The sequence below is a fragment of the Numida meleagris genome, chromosome Z (genome assembly GCF_002078875.1).
Source record: "Numida meleagris isolate 19003 breed g44 Domestic line chromosome Z, NumMel1.0, whole genome shotgun sequence".
NCBI classification, from domain to species: domain Eukaryota; kingdom Metazoa; phylum Chordata; class Aves; order Galliformes; family Numididae; genus Numida; species Numida meleagris.
The window spans coordinates 70,074,468-70,090,399 of NC_034438.1; the positions used below are offsets into that span (position 1 = coordinate 70,074,468).

Sequence of the window (15,932 nt, forward strand, 5' to 3'; positions counted from 1 at the left end):
CGCCGCCCTCCTCTCGGCCGTCCCCTTCTCCGGGCTCTCCCCTCGGCCCCGCACGGGCCCCGCGCCGCGAGGACGCGATGTGCGGCCGGGGGGAGGGAGCGGCGGGAGCGGACGCGGGCGCTTGGAGGGGAGCGGGGGGGTTGTGCTCGGTTCCTTGGCCATTGTTAAACGGAAACGGGCGCGCGCTCGCGGATGCTGAAACCTGACGCTTGGTGCAGGGAAACTTCTAGCAAGTGCAGGAATGCGCCGGCGAGGGTGTGGGCTTTGCATTTGTATTGTATCTTTGCTGGAAAACGTGGATAGAGAACTGAAATCGGTCTGTAACGGTTAGCGTGAAATGCCATTAAAGCTTAGTAAAGCTGCTTGCAGTACCACTCGCTTGCGTTGTGTTTCAGGCGGTAGTTCTTTCCGAGAAAAAAAAAGAAAAACGACCACTTTTTCTTTCCATTAGCGCCCGTGCTAGAGTTTGACTATCTGATCTGTGGAGACTGTGGCAAAGAATTCATGGACTCGTACCTAATGCAGCACTTTGATTGGGCCACGTGCGATAATTGCAGGTATTGCACGCAGTGGGCGAGCCTTCCTGTCCTTACGTAGCCTTCCCTTCCAAGCCTGTCAGCACGGAGCTGCCGTAAAAGGCGGGAGGCGCGGCGCTGACCTTTGTGTTCCGCGTTGCGAAAGGGGAACGCGGCGGCGCTGCCCCGTGGGTGCGGCACGGGCCGGCTTCGTAACGCCGGTTGTGCGGGGGGAGGGGAGCGGAGCGTGCCGCACGGCGGCGTGAAGGTGGTGCCCCGGGGGGCAGGAGAGCAGCCCCGGGGGGGACTGGGGTTGGGGGGATAAGGCAGGGCAAGAGCAGAGCCCGGGGAGAGGGGTGCGGGGACAGCCCGTGGGGGGTGGGAGGGGGGGGTTGGGACGCCGTCGAGTGCGCCCCATCGCGTCCCCATAGCGCGGAGAAAATGCTGGAAGCGGCGCTGGGGCAGCCAGCAGCAGCCAACCGGCGGTTCAGCAATGAATGGGTGGAGAATAAAAGATGGCCGCGGGAGCTCGGCGGGCAGGTAGCCACGTGCAGCCGAGGGAGCTCGGAGGCGGCTCGCGGGCAGCGGCGTCCGGGAGCCGGGGTGGGCGGAGAAGCCGGGGGCGCGGGGCCCGGGCGGGGATCCCCGCCGCTGCCGCAGCTCCGGGGCCGAGCGCCGCCTCCGCGGCTTCGCTGGGAGCGCGCGGTGCCGGCGGAGCTGGCGCGCACTCGGCGCTCCCCCGCGGGCGGCTGCGGCGCTTCCTGCTGCTGGGCCCGCTGCCCCGCGCCCGGCCGGGACTCGGGCCTCCCCGCCGTGTGTCGGCGCGGTGCTTTTGTCCTCCGAATCTCGGCCGGGTCGGGCGAACTGCCTGGAAGTGTTTGTGACCCCGTGGAGTTTGGGTTACTTCCCTTGTAGGAAAATAAAACTCGGCGAAGAAAGCCTTTCGGGTTTCGGGCAAAAGGGACTCGGCCTGCTGGCCGAAATGGGGCTCGGTCCCAGGAAACCTGCCCTGGATTCAGCGAGATCCTTGGAACTCGCCATGAGTTGCGTGCATAGAGACAGGAGGGATGGATGGGGGCGGCTGCTCTGCTGGAATCCCAGGAATGCGCGCAGACTTGGTGGGAACTTAGGAGACTAAATGGTGCTCGGTTCTCCTGGGAAGCTCTCTCATCGTTCCTTTACCTCTTCCAGGGATGCTGAAGATAAACACAAGCTCATCACAAGGACGGAAGCAAAAGAAGAATATCTCCTTAAAGACTGTGACTTGGACCAGAGGGAGCCGGTGCTTAGATTCATTGTGAAGAAGAACCCTCATAATCCACGGTGGGGTGACATGAAACTTTACCTAAAAGTGCAGGTATAGAAAAGCCCGGGTCACCTCCAACCCTTGTTCTCTCCCTCTGATTCTGTCCCCTCGCTTCGGCTTTCTGAGCCCTTTGGGAAGGGTGGGAGCGTTCAGCTGCGCTGCCTCAGTTCTCTGTGATTGAAGCGGAGGCGCAGCCCGAATCCATGCAGACATCTGCGTGTGAGAGCATTGCAAGGGCGTGCAGCCCCCGGGCCTGGCTGCCCCCTGCACAAGTACGGGCCACAGGAGGGCACGTGTCCTCTGAAGTTACCTCCCAGGGTGGAAGGGATGTCCGGACTTGGGCGCCGGGATGTTCCAGGCGGAGGCAGCGTTGGTGGCAAGGTTGATGATGGTTATGCTTTGTAGTTAGTTTACTTCTGTCGTTTCAGGGCAAAAAGAAACGCGTTTGTGTCCGTCCTGCAGGTCATCAAGCGTGCTCTGGAGGTCTGGGGCGATGAGGAATCCTTGCAGGAAGCAAAGGAGCTCCGCCGTGACAGCAGAGAGAAGATGAAACAGAAGAAGTTTGATAAGAAAGTTAAAGGTAAATGGCCGAACTTCGACAATGCAGTACCTGAACGCTTTCCGCTCTGGCACACCGGTTGTTTTTAGGACTGCACGTTTGTTTCTTAGCAAGAAGCGTGGCTTTGCACGGTGTCGGTGTTGCCCGTATCACACCTGCTCACCTTTAGGTTCTCGCTCACAGAGCCCAGAGCAGGCAGGACGTAGGATTGAGCAAACATGGGAACGCAGCGGACTGCGGCCAAGACGGTGGAGTGCAGGGCAGGAACAGGCCTGGACACGACACTGGTTGCACCCTGACTGACTGGGTTGAAAACGTTACCGCCCTGTGCCGCTTGCTATTCTTGCTGCCCACTTGCAGCATCTGCATTGTGCATTTTTGCTGCCGTAGCTGCACACCCAGCTCGCAGGGCGTGAAGAATTGCAGAATGCACTGCGACTGGAATGGGAGGCACTTCTCCGTCCTGGAAAACGAGGAGGTGGCTTTGTAGAAGGGTTTTTCTATGAAGCCTTTTCCTCCTTGTTCCAGCCTTCCTAGATACCATTGAAGGGCAGCACCTGAAGAGGCAGCGGGCAGCAGCGCTCCCTCCAGACAGAAAGCTCCTGTGAGAGATTCTCATGGCAGCTCCCACCCTTTAAAACCATGCAAATGAGGTGAAGTTACGTTGGCTGCAAGGCAAATCAAAACTTGTTCTTGCAATACCAGCTTTGCCTTCCCCTTCACGGAGGACAGGCGGCTAGCAGGGTGCCACAGCGTAGGCCTCAGGAAAGTGGGTGGTTGAGTTTTATTAACTAACGCTTCAAAACCGTGCAAAAATCTTTTTTAAATCTCTCATCAGAACTTCGCCGCGCGGTGAGGAGCAGTCTGTGGAAGAAGGCAGCCAGCATCCATGAGCACGAATACGGACCAGAAGAAAACGTCGATGAAGAGACGTACAAGAAGACGTGCACTGTATGTGGCCATGAATTAACTTACGAGAAGATGTAGCGTTAATCTGTTTAATTCCACTATTATCATTATTGTCATTTTTAATCGTATTCTTTATTAAAGAAAAGGCAGTTGTGAACAAGCTGTTGTCAGGCTCCGTGAATGATGCGGTCAGCTCTGTCGGTGCAGGAGGAGGCTGCACCGTTCAGCTACATCTTAGGGTGGAACACGCATGTTTTTTAACAGGTGGGAAATGGGCGCCTTGTGGGATGAGAAGTTGGCGTATTTACACTCATCTTACGTGCTGATGAAATTAAAACAGGGTGAATTTCACTCTACTCGTTGCTGTTAGAGAAGGAAGTCTCCATAGCTGTCTCAGCTTTTTGCTGATGTCGCTTTGCTCCCGTCTGTTCCCAGCAGCCAGTTGCTAAAGCACTGCTTGAGCAATTACAAGGCATGGCCCCAGCCTGGCTCTCCCTCCACGTGGAGATGGAGACTTTCCACTTGACAGAAGGATTCTTGTGGCAAGAGAATGCTCAAAGGAAAGGAATGCGCTGCAAGGTTCAAGGCGGGTAGCTGCCGTGTTTTGTACTCTGAAGGCTTAAGTACCCTTACTGATTTCTCTCAAGCTTTGGACCACAATGGCTCTTATAGTAAAAGCCTATCTTCATTCACCAGTTCAGCGTGTGCGAATGGCTTCAGGTAAAAACCTCTTGGTGAGCAAGTGGGGAGCAGCATTCCAGGCTAGGTCTGTCTGAACTGATCCGGATGCGGTTTGTTTGCATCGGAGGTGGACTTTGGTCCAAGTTCAAATTCCTCCATTTTTCAGATCTTCCCCGTTCTTACACACAGTGACCGGGGAATGCATGTGAAAATGGCCACCGTGAGGGAACGTCCTCTCAGCTGTTCACCGTGACATCTGCTGAGGCATAAGGGGAGTCAGGAGCCCCGTGGCTGTGCAGCACCGAAACGGGGCAGGGAGGAAGGCTGGCACTTCTGCTGACGGACCCTCGCTTCTCTTTTGGAGGCAGCCATTCAGGTGGTGGTTCCAGGTTCCTCCACAGGGCAGGTCCGTCAGGCTGCGTGTGCTGTGGGGCAGGAATGGTGCTGTGCACTGGCTGCTGAACAACCTGCCTCCCTGCAGGCTGACAGCCATCCTGCAGCAAACAGCAGGGGCTCACCTCGCCTGGCCTGCTGCAGTCCTGGAACAGCACACCCCAGAAAAGAGGTGGGGGCAAGGGGGAAGGAAAATCTGCGTCAGCACGCTCCTGGCACCAGGCAGCATGCACGGGTGCATCACTTGGCTGTGCACACAGGGGAAGTTTGTTAGGATAGCCCATAGCACACAGCTGTACAGGTGTGCGGGTCAGCATACCAGCAGTGGTACAGGGGAAATAGAAGCACTCCGTACCCATCTGCACCTAACACCAGTATAACTGCAATGACTGCTTTACTTCAGCGGCTCCCCACAAAGAGGTAGGACAAACACAGCAGTAACCTGCTTCACCTTCATTTATTTTTGTCTTTAATAATTGTGCATTTTTTTTTTTCCAGCCACATGGCATCTTTACACTATCCACCACCCCATGCTTCCGCAGTTCCGAGTTCCTCAAGTTAGGTAGCTGCTGGTATCACTGTGCAAGCATCTCAGTCTTCCTATAGACCAACCAGTTTCCCAAGTCAGGACAGGCGTACGGCACTGGACTTAGAAAGAGGGGAAGACTTCCAACAGACTATAGAGATGTCAAAGCCCATCATGGGAGTTCGATCCATTGTGAAAGTGCAAATTGGGTTTTAAATCATAGGATTACGCTGTCCACGTGCAGGTATTTGCAACTGGATCCCCAGCACCACTATTTGTCGAGGCTCAGAGCAAGTTACAGGTTGCACATTGTAACCGCATCGCCACTTTTACAGCAGTCACATTTACAGTCGCTTAGATCCCCATTGTTAGTTAAAATCAGAACTCCTTACTGATCTGAGACAGTGGAAGAAAAAAAAAAAACAAACAACCCCCAATTAAAACCTCTGCAATGCTAAACGTTTCTTTTAAAAAACACCATTTAATTGCTCGAGAACATTAACAGAAAGATTTGAAGCAGAACTGTGCATGACTGACAAAACCCTTGCAAAAAGCAAATTTATAACACATAACAGGATACCCTAAAGGAAGAGAGGGACCAGTCAAACCAGAGGGGGTAAGCAGTGAAAGCAGAAATAACCAACTGAAGTCTATGAGGACGTGTCCAACTGCTACGAGCCACGTACAAGCTTAGGTCAACACTCAGAAATTTTCCTTTTCGCTCTCCTCACTTTATTAGGAGGTCAATTTATTAATGTTGGGATGAATTGCATTGTGAAGCAAAACACTGAGGAAAAAAAATAATTTGTACAGGAACGAAATTACTTAAAATTCATCACTTTCAAGCTCGAACTGAGTAGCACTGGGTATGAAATTCTTTAAACATTCACCCGCAAAGTAAAGAGAACACAAACAGCTTGGAAGTACGCTGTACAGTAGAGACCTGAGCACCTAAGGCAGTGTCTTTGCCATTCATCACTGCTTATCATAACACAGACCACTCTGATTTGGCATTTATATAAGTAATGTTATTTGCATAACTCAAAACTAAGGCTACTCTATTTTCAGGTTACGTGTTTCCCCAGTCTGAGTCTCCTGGCAAGGTACCGCTTCAGTTAGCATTACAATGCTTTCAGGTGACAGGGCAGCCACATGCTGCTGCCACGCTTCAAAGCGGCCAAGGCCACCACAAAGCAGCTGTTGCTGAGCCAGACAAGGAGCGGCACCCGGTTCATCCACCATGAGTAACAGAAGCATTTCTGGCGTCACTGCAGGCCTGCAGGTCTAGTCCAGTGCAAGCATGGCAGCCCAGCGAGTCGCAGGCGGAACCTAAAGAGCGAGCTGAGCGCTGCCCTGCCCTCGCCCCCGGCGTTTGGGGCTGGAGGATCCCAGAGCACAGGGAGGGCTGCAGGAGCACAGCAGAAAATCTGCCCCACTCCAAGTGTTGCTCACCGCTTCTGTTCACCAGTGGAAGCTACTGCCAGGAAGAGTTCGAAAGTTTGACCAGACTGCAAAGAGGATTGCATTTTTCAGAATTTATCCATCAAATTCCTCTACTGATTGCTTATAGCTACTGGAATAGGACACCAGACAATACATTTTAAAAACATACTCAATCCATATGCTCTATACTACTTTAAAAAGCTTAACGCATTGTTTCACATGCCCCAAATTAAGACACTTTTCCTATGCCATACTAGAGAATTTATCACACTGCTCATTTAGAAAGTGCATTCCCTTTCACGCTTAGAAAATACTACAAACTGCTTCACATTTCTTTGATTGAAGGGCCAGGCAGAGGTAACAAATCCTATACTGATTTTTGCCCGGTTTTCGTTTCTATATAAACAAGGGAGAAACAAAAATACCATCATGAAGTCAAGAGTCAAACCAAAATAAAAACAGATTAAAAGAATTCACGCTTTACTTCATGTCAATCCCCTATGAGTCGTATCTAGTAAGGCTTAGGATGCTTACAGTCTGCTGTTGGTTAGAGAACTGAATTGTTTTATATAGGAGCATATGAAAGCCAGTTTTAGTCAAAAAGTTTTTTTTTTTTTCATCCCCATGTCAAGTTTAAAAAAAAAAAATTGTTACAGTCCTGCAAACAAGACTTCACCCAGGAATACTCCTCAGGCCTGCAGAGCACAGAACTGCTGAAAGACAGCCAGGATGTGATGGTCCAACTCAGCTGTAAACAGGAGGTTCTCGAAGGTCACCATGTACTGCTGGATTATCTGGTGATGCTGGCAGATAAAGAACATCTGTGTTGGTGAAATGTTTTCATCACAGTTGCTGTGCACATCTCATTTCCATGACATATGCACCACGGTCTAGAAAACCACGACGCAGAGCTGGTGGCGGAGGGAAGGCGCGCTCTGCTGCGTGGTGCTGGGAAGCACTGCACTTCTGGGGGCTTTTCAGCCCTAGACACCGAGCCGGGTGCAGGGTGTCCTATGCAGAGGCTACTGCAGGGATACTGTCATGGACCCAAGGTATTTGCTTTAATTTGAAGCCACATCTGCGACCAGATGAGGGTTCAGCCCACGGGGGAATGATGCTGCCGCTCCTCGCAGTCACCCACCCTTCCATGCACATTCTGCTCACACTGGTACAATTTTCTATTTCTGTAGCTTCCATCCAGTTACCTGATTTAACACGGCTGCCGAGCTCAGCAGCCACCAGCCCACACCTCCCATGCTGAGCAGAGAGAGGTCACTCACCTGCAGGAAGATCTGCTGCAACCTTTCTATGCAGCTCTTGTACCAAGGTGTAAATACGTCAATCCCACCGGTTTCGCAGCGCACTAAGTGCTCAGTTAACAGCATAATGAAGCGCTTCAAGAGGAAAGAAAAGAAAGACATTTACTCGATGTCATCAAATGGAAGCAGGTTCCTAACCTCAGATAAGTGCATCTAGAGAACAGAAGCCTTAAATAACAATGCGAGAGTAACCAGTTCACTTCACAGACACTGGATTTAGTCAGCAAACAAAAATCAAGTTACTGTTTCATCCAGGAATCCACAAGGTCAAAGAACTCAGTTCTGTGCAAACTGAAAGGACTCGTCCTGCTCAGCTGCAGACTGCTGTGGGATGAAGGACCAACCCTAACGCACGGTAAGCCCGTCAGCTCTTTCCTATATCCCCATCCCTACAAGATGCTCGAGATACAAGCGGCACCGTAAGCCTGTAGATTCAGTAACCTTAAAAGCCTGAAAGAGAGGAGAGCTTGCCCACCATTACCTGGAATATAACAAGGAAGAGGTTCTTCTGCTCGCTCTGGGCTGACTCGACCTTCTCCTGCAAGCGCTCTATCTGTTCCTCCAGAGGCCCGTCCTCCCGGTCACTGCTCCGGTCGTCGTCGTCGCTATCTCGCTGCAAGGGACAACACAAGCCAGACTAGCAACACATGGACACTGACAATGCCCTCTGGTTCCACCTGGCATAAGGCTGCAGAGAGACTGAGACTGCTTTTTAGCTCGTCCAGTTTTGTATTTTGAAGGGCATTTACTTTCAGTGCCATCAGAAAATCCACTTGGAAGAAAAATGCCAGTATGGGAAAGGTCTGGAAAAAAAAAAAAGGTATCAGAGTAGCCAGGGGAAGCTTAAATATTTACTAGGGTGAAAGCCAAAACATGTGGTTTCCTCGCTGCCTACAAACCAAAACACCTTACTCCTCCAAAGTAAAGCAGTAACACTCCTCACAAAATGAGCAGATAAAACACCCACACAAAAAACCCACAAGAACACAGTACCAAACCTGCCACCTCAGATAGCAAGGTCTTACACGAGATCCAGCAGGACACAGGATACAGTCTGATTCAAATACAGAAGTTGCCTCCCTCTGAGAAGATGATTGTTTCCGTGTAAAAACACCCACAAGCTAGCAGCTAAAAGCTTCAAATATGTGTAAGAGGAGCATGTACAATTTGTGACAAACACAGGGACATATCTTGCCTTATCTACTGAATAGCAAATAAAACTAGTTATCAGGAGACAGCAATAGCTCCGAGCCAGCGTCAAAAAACGGAAAGACCAGAGCAATGGGAATGTTATAGGATCTCACTTCCACCCTCTGCCCCCTACCTACAAAGGTTTCTTGAACTTAAAACGCTGAGTGCAACCTAAGAGAAGCTTTGGACTCATTCCATAGTAAGGCAATCCACTTCACGCTGGGAACATCAAAATCTGATGGTTTACTTCCTCTAAAAGGAACGATGATGCAGCACAGCACCAGCCTGCAGGACCACTCACTGTTGCATACAAATGCTTCTTCCTGGCAAAATACTCATTTGAAGTACTCAGTAATAAAGGGCTGCAGCAAGAGATGAGAACAGACACAAGAACACTGACGTATTTGTTTCAGCATGCCAGAGAAGCTCTTTGCCTCACAGTAAGATCAATGACTGCGGCCAGGCCTTCAATAATTACTGGCATTTATTAACTGCTGATCAATGTAGATTGAGGATGCAGACAGCTGTAACAGCTGCTGCTTGGAGTGAAGGGAACAAGACGAAGGGGCTGGGACAAACTGACAGAGAACAGACTGCAAGGTGTCAGTGAACTCTCCGCAGATACTTCTGAAAGAATGAATGAGTCGTGTGGGTTTCTTCAAAAACTATCAGTTTTTGGAACAAGTTAAAGACTTTGTGCAAGCAACTACGTTCAAAGACCACATACTAACTAGCAAACTTGCTCTCTGCAGTTCTTGGTGTGTCCATAAACTGACTCCACCTGTCACTAGCAAGTGTTAGACTCAGCCAGCAGTACTGTCCCAGCAGCTGCCAGACAGACACACTCTCACCCCATTTTACTATCCCACCTGGGACAACAGAACACAGCAGTGGCTTGCTCACCAGTTTGTTGCATACAGTAACTTAGGTCACACAGACGTGCTCAGAAAAATACCCTGGAAGAGGAGATGACAGGTGCCAGTGCCAGAATCCAGCAGCCTCCATCAGAAGAACAGTAACAGCCAACTTTTCGATAGCAAACAGCTGTTTCCGTGCACTTCTGCATGGAAGCCACAAGAGTATACTCTTTAACAGAACTTACTGTAAATATGTGAATAGTTTTTACCTTTTCTTACTGTTTGTTACCCAATTAGGTAATGGAATCCATATGAGAATGCAAATGGAAGACATGCTAATACTGGAAAAGAAACTTCTGCAAGAAAGCTCGGACAGAGCACAGACACACGAATTCCCTTAAGGATTTTAGTAAATTCTTAGGTTATGGCTACCTTTAGAAATGCAGGTTGAGAATATGTATCCAGTTTTGATGTCTTTCTACTATAAATGACCATGTTTGTACATTTACACATGTCCTGGTAGGCATATTTATTCTGTCCTGCCCCAAAAGCAGCTATGCATCATTTTGACTGCAGGCAGGTTTGCTTAACTTCACTTAAAATAATTAAGAATGACAAACAAATTACTCACTCTTTTATGTTGTCTGGCCAATCTTGCCTTAGTATCCTCCAGTTCTTTGTGAATCTTCAGAACATGCTTATTCATCTTACGAATTGTGGAATGCAAGATCTCCCAGATGTAAAACCTAGATAGATGACACAGAGGAACAGCCTTTGTCTGGGAATATTTTCCTGTGTTCTTCCACTTTGACACTTTCACAGACTAACTGCAAAATGACGTGCCAGCAAGATTCTTGTCATATAAACACAATCCCAACTCAGAAAGAAAAATGATCAAGTACATATTCTGTAGAAAAGACAAACAGTCAGGCGTACCCTTTTCTTGCATTACTTTCCACAGATTAAGCTGTAAACGGGTCACTTAAAATACTAATTCAGAGACAAGTTCACATGTTACCTAGTAAAATCATGCGCAAGCTCTGAGGAGAAGATCCAGTTTGCAACTGCAGCACAGTCAACAATTTGTGTCCGAATCATCTTGTCCACAAGCACAGCAATCATCTGTAATTTGTGGAAGACAAAACGGTCATTTCTAGCAAAATACGAAAAGGTCTTGGGCAACATAAGAAGCACTCCAGCCTTGCATAAAACCAGAAACAGTTTGATGAACTCAACAGCAGTATTACTGGGTGATTTCAAAGCCTTTAGAAAACCACTGCTGTCTAAAAATGACATCTGCTTGGTCTAGCCTAAAGCTACTTAAGTGAAGGGATCAGTACCAACTACATAAAGCAAGCATTCTTGTTCTGTTTAACAATTCCTTCTATACCTTGTGAAAGTAATGGATCATTCTTCGTTAGCATACATACTTCCTTTTAAAAACAAAGATTACGAGCGCCGAAGCTGGAAGTGAAGCAGCACAGACCAAGTTCATGACATCAAGGTACTCAAAGCAGAGCATACACAACTGTCACATCACCACGAAGAAAGAGCAGCTGCTGGCCTGCACTCCCCTTGAAATGGAGTACTTTTCAAACATGGCAGTAACCTCTTTCCTACAGATACTACTGCATTTTAGGACAGGGCCAGACAGTGAAGAGCCTGCTTGCAGCAGGCAGTGCCACGATTCCAGGAGCTTTGCACGTAATCCAGAAGGCAACTGCAGAGAAGAGCTGCAGACTAAAGCAGTTACAAGCTGTTCAGAAAAAAAAAAAGGCTTATCTGAGTTACTCGTGTGCCTGAATGTCACAACATCTAAGAACCACAGCCTGCAATGTATTTATCCTCACAACCCCCCTTCGTCACATAAGGAAGTGTAACAAAGCTCCTTTTAAGGAAGGGAAATTAAAATAACCAAATGAATCATACAGAAGACTCAGGACTCAACTTTCACATCCCAGGATAGCATCTTAGGCTCTGTGTGTCTTCCTGTAATGCCAAGAAGGGTCTCTGATTACTTTGCCTGATCTGTCAAGGAACAAGCTTCAGATTTTGGAGAAAACATTTCATCTCAGTGTTAAAATTTCTCTTTATGAAGTAACCACCACAACCACACTAAACTAGTCCAGGGACAACAAAAATCAACATCTGCAGCTGAGCCTTCAATACACTGATAGCTGAAACCAGACCAAGAGACATTTACAGCAGAGTAGGTTGAACTGCACAGAAACCGCCTCTCCAAGTGCCTATGTGCCAGAGATGCTGTGGACACACAGATAAGAAAGCACTTGAGCAGAAGCAAAAGGCTCAACTACAGCACATGCAGGAGAGGAAATTTAGGTTCCACGACATGGCCCTCAAAACACCAGCACTTGGTGTTTTTTAAATGCAATTTTCATTTTTTCATAAAAATCCAACCTAACTTTTCGAGTTTGAAGCCTCCATCTCAGCTTGGTCATACTGCAGTACAAAGGAACCAAGAGGAAAAGGACGTGGACATTAGGCTGCAGTCATGTAATTTCTTCTGATCCAATTAAGGCAAAGTAAAAGTAGGTCAGATTGTAATCATCGCATTTTCAAGGTCAGTATTTTGGGCAGGAAATTTAATATATTAAAAAAACACCACGGTTTGATATATATTTGTATTTTTAAACCGTATTTAAAAGATGTTTGTACAAGACACTACTTGTCTTTTAGGCACTACATTTCCTTTAGGAACCGTGGAAAACAGACCATGGTTTAGCAGCAGATGCAAGGATAAGATAATCCCCTGTTCACAGTGGAATCATTTCTTAGTGCCTGTACAATGCAGCCGTGAGGTATGGTCCCCTTTCAAATACTGACACGTGTAACTCAAGCACATCAGTAAGGAATACATCATTTACACAGGCAAATTCAGTGTGAGCTCCTCGTTTTTATTTCTGTGTATAGGAGAATGACAGCTGAAGGAGAAAACAACTGCTGTGAAGAAACTGAACTGTTTAAACAACTGAGGTGTTTTCCATAGGGCTTGCAGGGTGCTATTCCCTCTGATTCAAGAATGAATGTAATCATGCCGCTGTCAGACTGCTCCATTCTGAACAGTTACTGACTGCAGCTCTGCTCATTCTGCCCATACGCAACAGCGACTTCAACTTGATCTCTGTGGAATAACTGCATAGCTTTTGCTAGCAAGTGAAAAAAACCGAGGGACCAGCCAGGTTTCCCCATTTCCAAGAATTGAGCCTGCTTTTGTTGGGAGATCTACATCTTATTTCAATTCTAGGCACCAGCATCATTTTCCAGTTTTGAACAAGAAACAAGTTCTCCTGTATGACATACAGCATAGTGCAAACCTGAGTCAGAATGACACAGCCTTTGCTCTCCCACAATCAGTTCTGAGAAATAAACAGTCATATAGTATATATTTTATCTCCAGCCTTCACTTTAAACACTGTTAATAACGGTGAATAGAATTTGAACTTCCCTTGAAACAAGACAACATTCAAGAAAGTTTTAAAGGACATAAAGCAAACTGTAATGCTTTATTTAACGTGACCTGTGAGAGCTCAAACTCCCAACGATGCTTGACATTGCAACCCCTTACCTGTGGATGGTTCTTCCAGACCTCGTACACAACTCTCAGAACATGGAGTTTTCCCTCATCACTTTCAGCAAGTGTTTTGAAGACTTCGTGAAACCTTTTAACAGATGCAGATCAGTCAGTGAAGGAGCAGGGCTCAGGTCGAAAGGGTATCTGATATGAGGTAAGTGGTTTACACTGCCCAAAAAAGGAAGTCTGGGGACTTTATACAGCAATTCCTGAACAACTACTAATGGGAAAACATCACCATTTGAGTTATAAAAGATATACTCCTAAAAGCAGCTTAAATCTCAGTGGTGAATCTTCTCCTGGAAGGTGGACTCTATTTCTCATGTTCCTAGAAGTAGGAGGCACACGAAAATGCTTTGTGTGCTTACCTACGCTCAGCTGGCACAACATGTGCTGCTTTTAGAACCTTAGACCTTCTTGATATGTTTCCACAACTGCAGACACTTAACCAGTCTGCTGTTTTGAAGGAAACCCTGCTAAAGCCTCTGTTTTAACAGAGCTATGCTGGACACTACACAACATTCGCAACTCAGCATTTTGCGATGTAACTACAAAGCATGACCTCGTGCCTGCCAGTGCTGGTGTGCAGCAGTGAAAATACCATGGCTGTGTACTCACCTCAGCATGCCTCTTATACTACTGATTGCGGGTTACTGCCCAGTTTATTGTAAACATGCCTCTAAAATGCTTCCAGGTACAGGTTTTTTTTATGAACCACATACATTTACTGAGGAACAGAAAAATGATTCATTGAAGTACAGCTGACTGCTGCTTTCCTGGATTATGGACGCTTAACATCTCTGAAGCACAGAGTATGAAACTCAATGCAATGTAGACATTTCTGTTAACTCCATTCATATGTTTAACTTCACATTGACAGCACTTCTGTTCCTTCAGTAAGAGTGTCATTAGCCCTCAGAGTCCTACGGCATTGCAAAGTACCTAAGACACTGCTGAAGCTTGCAGAGCACTGTTTTTTTTATCATTTCATTATTAGAACTAACCAGCTGTGCCAACCCTCAAATAATGCACACACTGCACTTACTTCGCCAGGGCGCTGAAGGAGTGGCTGAAAGACTTTGCAGCTAGATGGAGCAGAGTCTGAACAAAGACTTCTATTTTCAAAGGATTGAAAGTAAATCCTTCATCTGCAAATTATTTAAAGTTGATACTGTAAGTATTACATAGAAAACTGTTAGAGGTAACTGATGGTTTTAACTCATTTCACGAAAAAGTTTTGGCAATAAGGCTGTGCCAGGCTCAGAAGGGAGCAGGCAAACAATTTTACATTTATTTTACTAAGCACTATCCACACTGCAAATAATCACACTCCCATTTCGTCACAGGGAAAACACACAGGAAGAATTCCAGTTCGGTGAAGAAGCTACCAGAGACACAGCTGCTATACAATAACATAACAGCACTCATGGACAGCAGCAGACAACAGCTAAGGAAGCTGTAGAGGTATGCAACAAGATGAAAGCCTGGTAGACCACGAAGAAAGGACAGCGGATGTGGACATGGAAAGCTACAATAATTAGCATCCAGAAGATGGCTTCTTCTGATATGGGAGAAAAGTCCAGCAAGTGTGCACAGCAAATACAGGTAGTAGAGGTGAATGCTGCTAAATCTCCTCCTGCGCACCTGAAGACAAACAGGTTGGAGTACTGGGTGAAGCCTAAAGCAAACTGGGAAACACAACAGTGCATCCCAGGGCAGAAAACAGGTAACTATTGCCTTCTGCTTGCATAGCAGAGTACTGTCTCATACTGTGGAAATACTGGATCTGTCCTTATTGTGCAGATCACTTCTCTCATTTTCTTAGAAGTGAAGTTCTCACTCTTGCACTCCTCATCCCCTAAAATGTGCAGGCTTTAGGCATCAATACTGTCTGTGTCTACAGATGTAAAAAGAACTCAAGTGGAGTCCCACTGTGAGTTTCTATCTTTGGAGAATATTCCATGGAAGATTACCCAGCATTTGGGCCATCTTATCTGCTCTGGGACTGCTTTTAGGGCAAAAGCACTGATTTACTAGGGTAAGACAAACGGCATGAACTGTACTCCAGTGGTAAGGGCAAGGGAGATGCTAAATTCCATCACGCTGCCTCTGCCATCAATCTCAAGAAAACCCATCTGAAGCACTGTGTTCCCTTTGTTAAGAAAAACAGGCCTGCTTCTGCATATAACATGTTTACAACAAACCCTAACAACTGTGCATTACTTCCATTTACTAATATATTCAAACCAACTATTCAAAGGAAAAAAACAAAATTTAGCACACATATAGCTAAAGACTGCAAGTCAGTGTAAACAGCAACTAAAGCCTTGCAAAACCTAACAACAGATACCTTACCATCATCATCATCCTGGTTTGGGTTAGGCACATCTTTTAAAATGCTGAAGATTTCATCATTACTGGCCTTGTTTTTAATTGCAATTGTTAAACAGAGGGCCACGGTATATCCAGGAAGAGACCCTAAGCAAAAGCAAAAAAAAAAATGCAGAAAGGAACTGAATATCTTTTGATATTAGTTTGCCTATCAAAGAAGCAAGTACACTTCCCAGCTACACATAATGAGTTGTTTCAACATCACTGTCCACATCATTATTCCATTAAAACTGCTCAGTAGGTTTCCTCC

At 47.0% G+C, this 15,932-nt stretch overlaps 2 protein-coding genes across 2 annotated transcripts in view; one reads left to right on the forward strand and one right to left on the reverse strand.

Moving 5' to 3' along the window:
• The window catches only part of XPA (XPA, DNA damage recognition and repair factor), a 7,933-nt gene extending 4,484 nt beyond the window's left edge, over positions 1-3,449 (forward strand). The window contains exons 6-9 of the mRNA XM_021381530.1: positions 452-557; positions 1,707-1,872; positions 2,284-2,401; positions 3,219-3,449. Coding sequence (XP_021237205.1) covers positions 452-557; positions 1,707-1,872; positions 2,284-2,401; positions 3,219-3,367 — 539 coding nt within the window. The 3' untranslated portion in view covers positions 3,368-3,449. The remainder of the gene's footprint in view (positions 1-451; positions 558-1,706; positions 1,873-2,283; positions 2,402-3,218) is intronic.
• NCBP1 (nuclear cap binding protein subunit 1) overlaps positions 4,802-15,932 on the reverse strand; it is a 32,889-nt gene continuing 21,758 nt past the window's right edge. Inside the window, exons 16-23 of the mRNA XM_021379986.1 lie at positions 15,647-15,769; positions 14,337-14,439; positions 13,286-13,379; positions 10,718-10,821; positions 10,331-10,445; positions 8,133-8,264; positions 7,613-7,726; positions 4,802-7,135 (exon numbers count right to left, since the gene is read on the reverse strand). Of these exons, the coding sequence (XP_021235661.1) occupies positions 7,022-7,135; positions 7,613-7,726; positions 8,133-8,264; positions 10,331-10,445; positions 10,718-10,821; positions 13,286-13,379; positions 14,337-14,439; positions 15,647-15,769 (899 nt within the window). The 3' untranslated portion in view covers positions 4,802-7,021. The remainder of the gene's footprint in view (positions 7,136-7,612; positions 7,727-8,132; positions 8,265-10,330; positions 10,446-10,717; positions 10,822-13,285; positions 13,380-14,336; positions 14,440-15,646; positions 15,770-15,932) is intronic.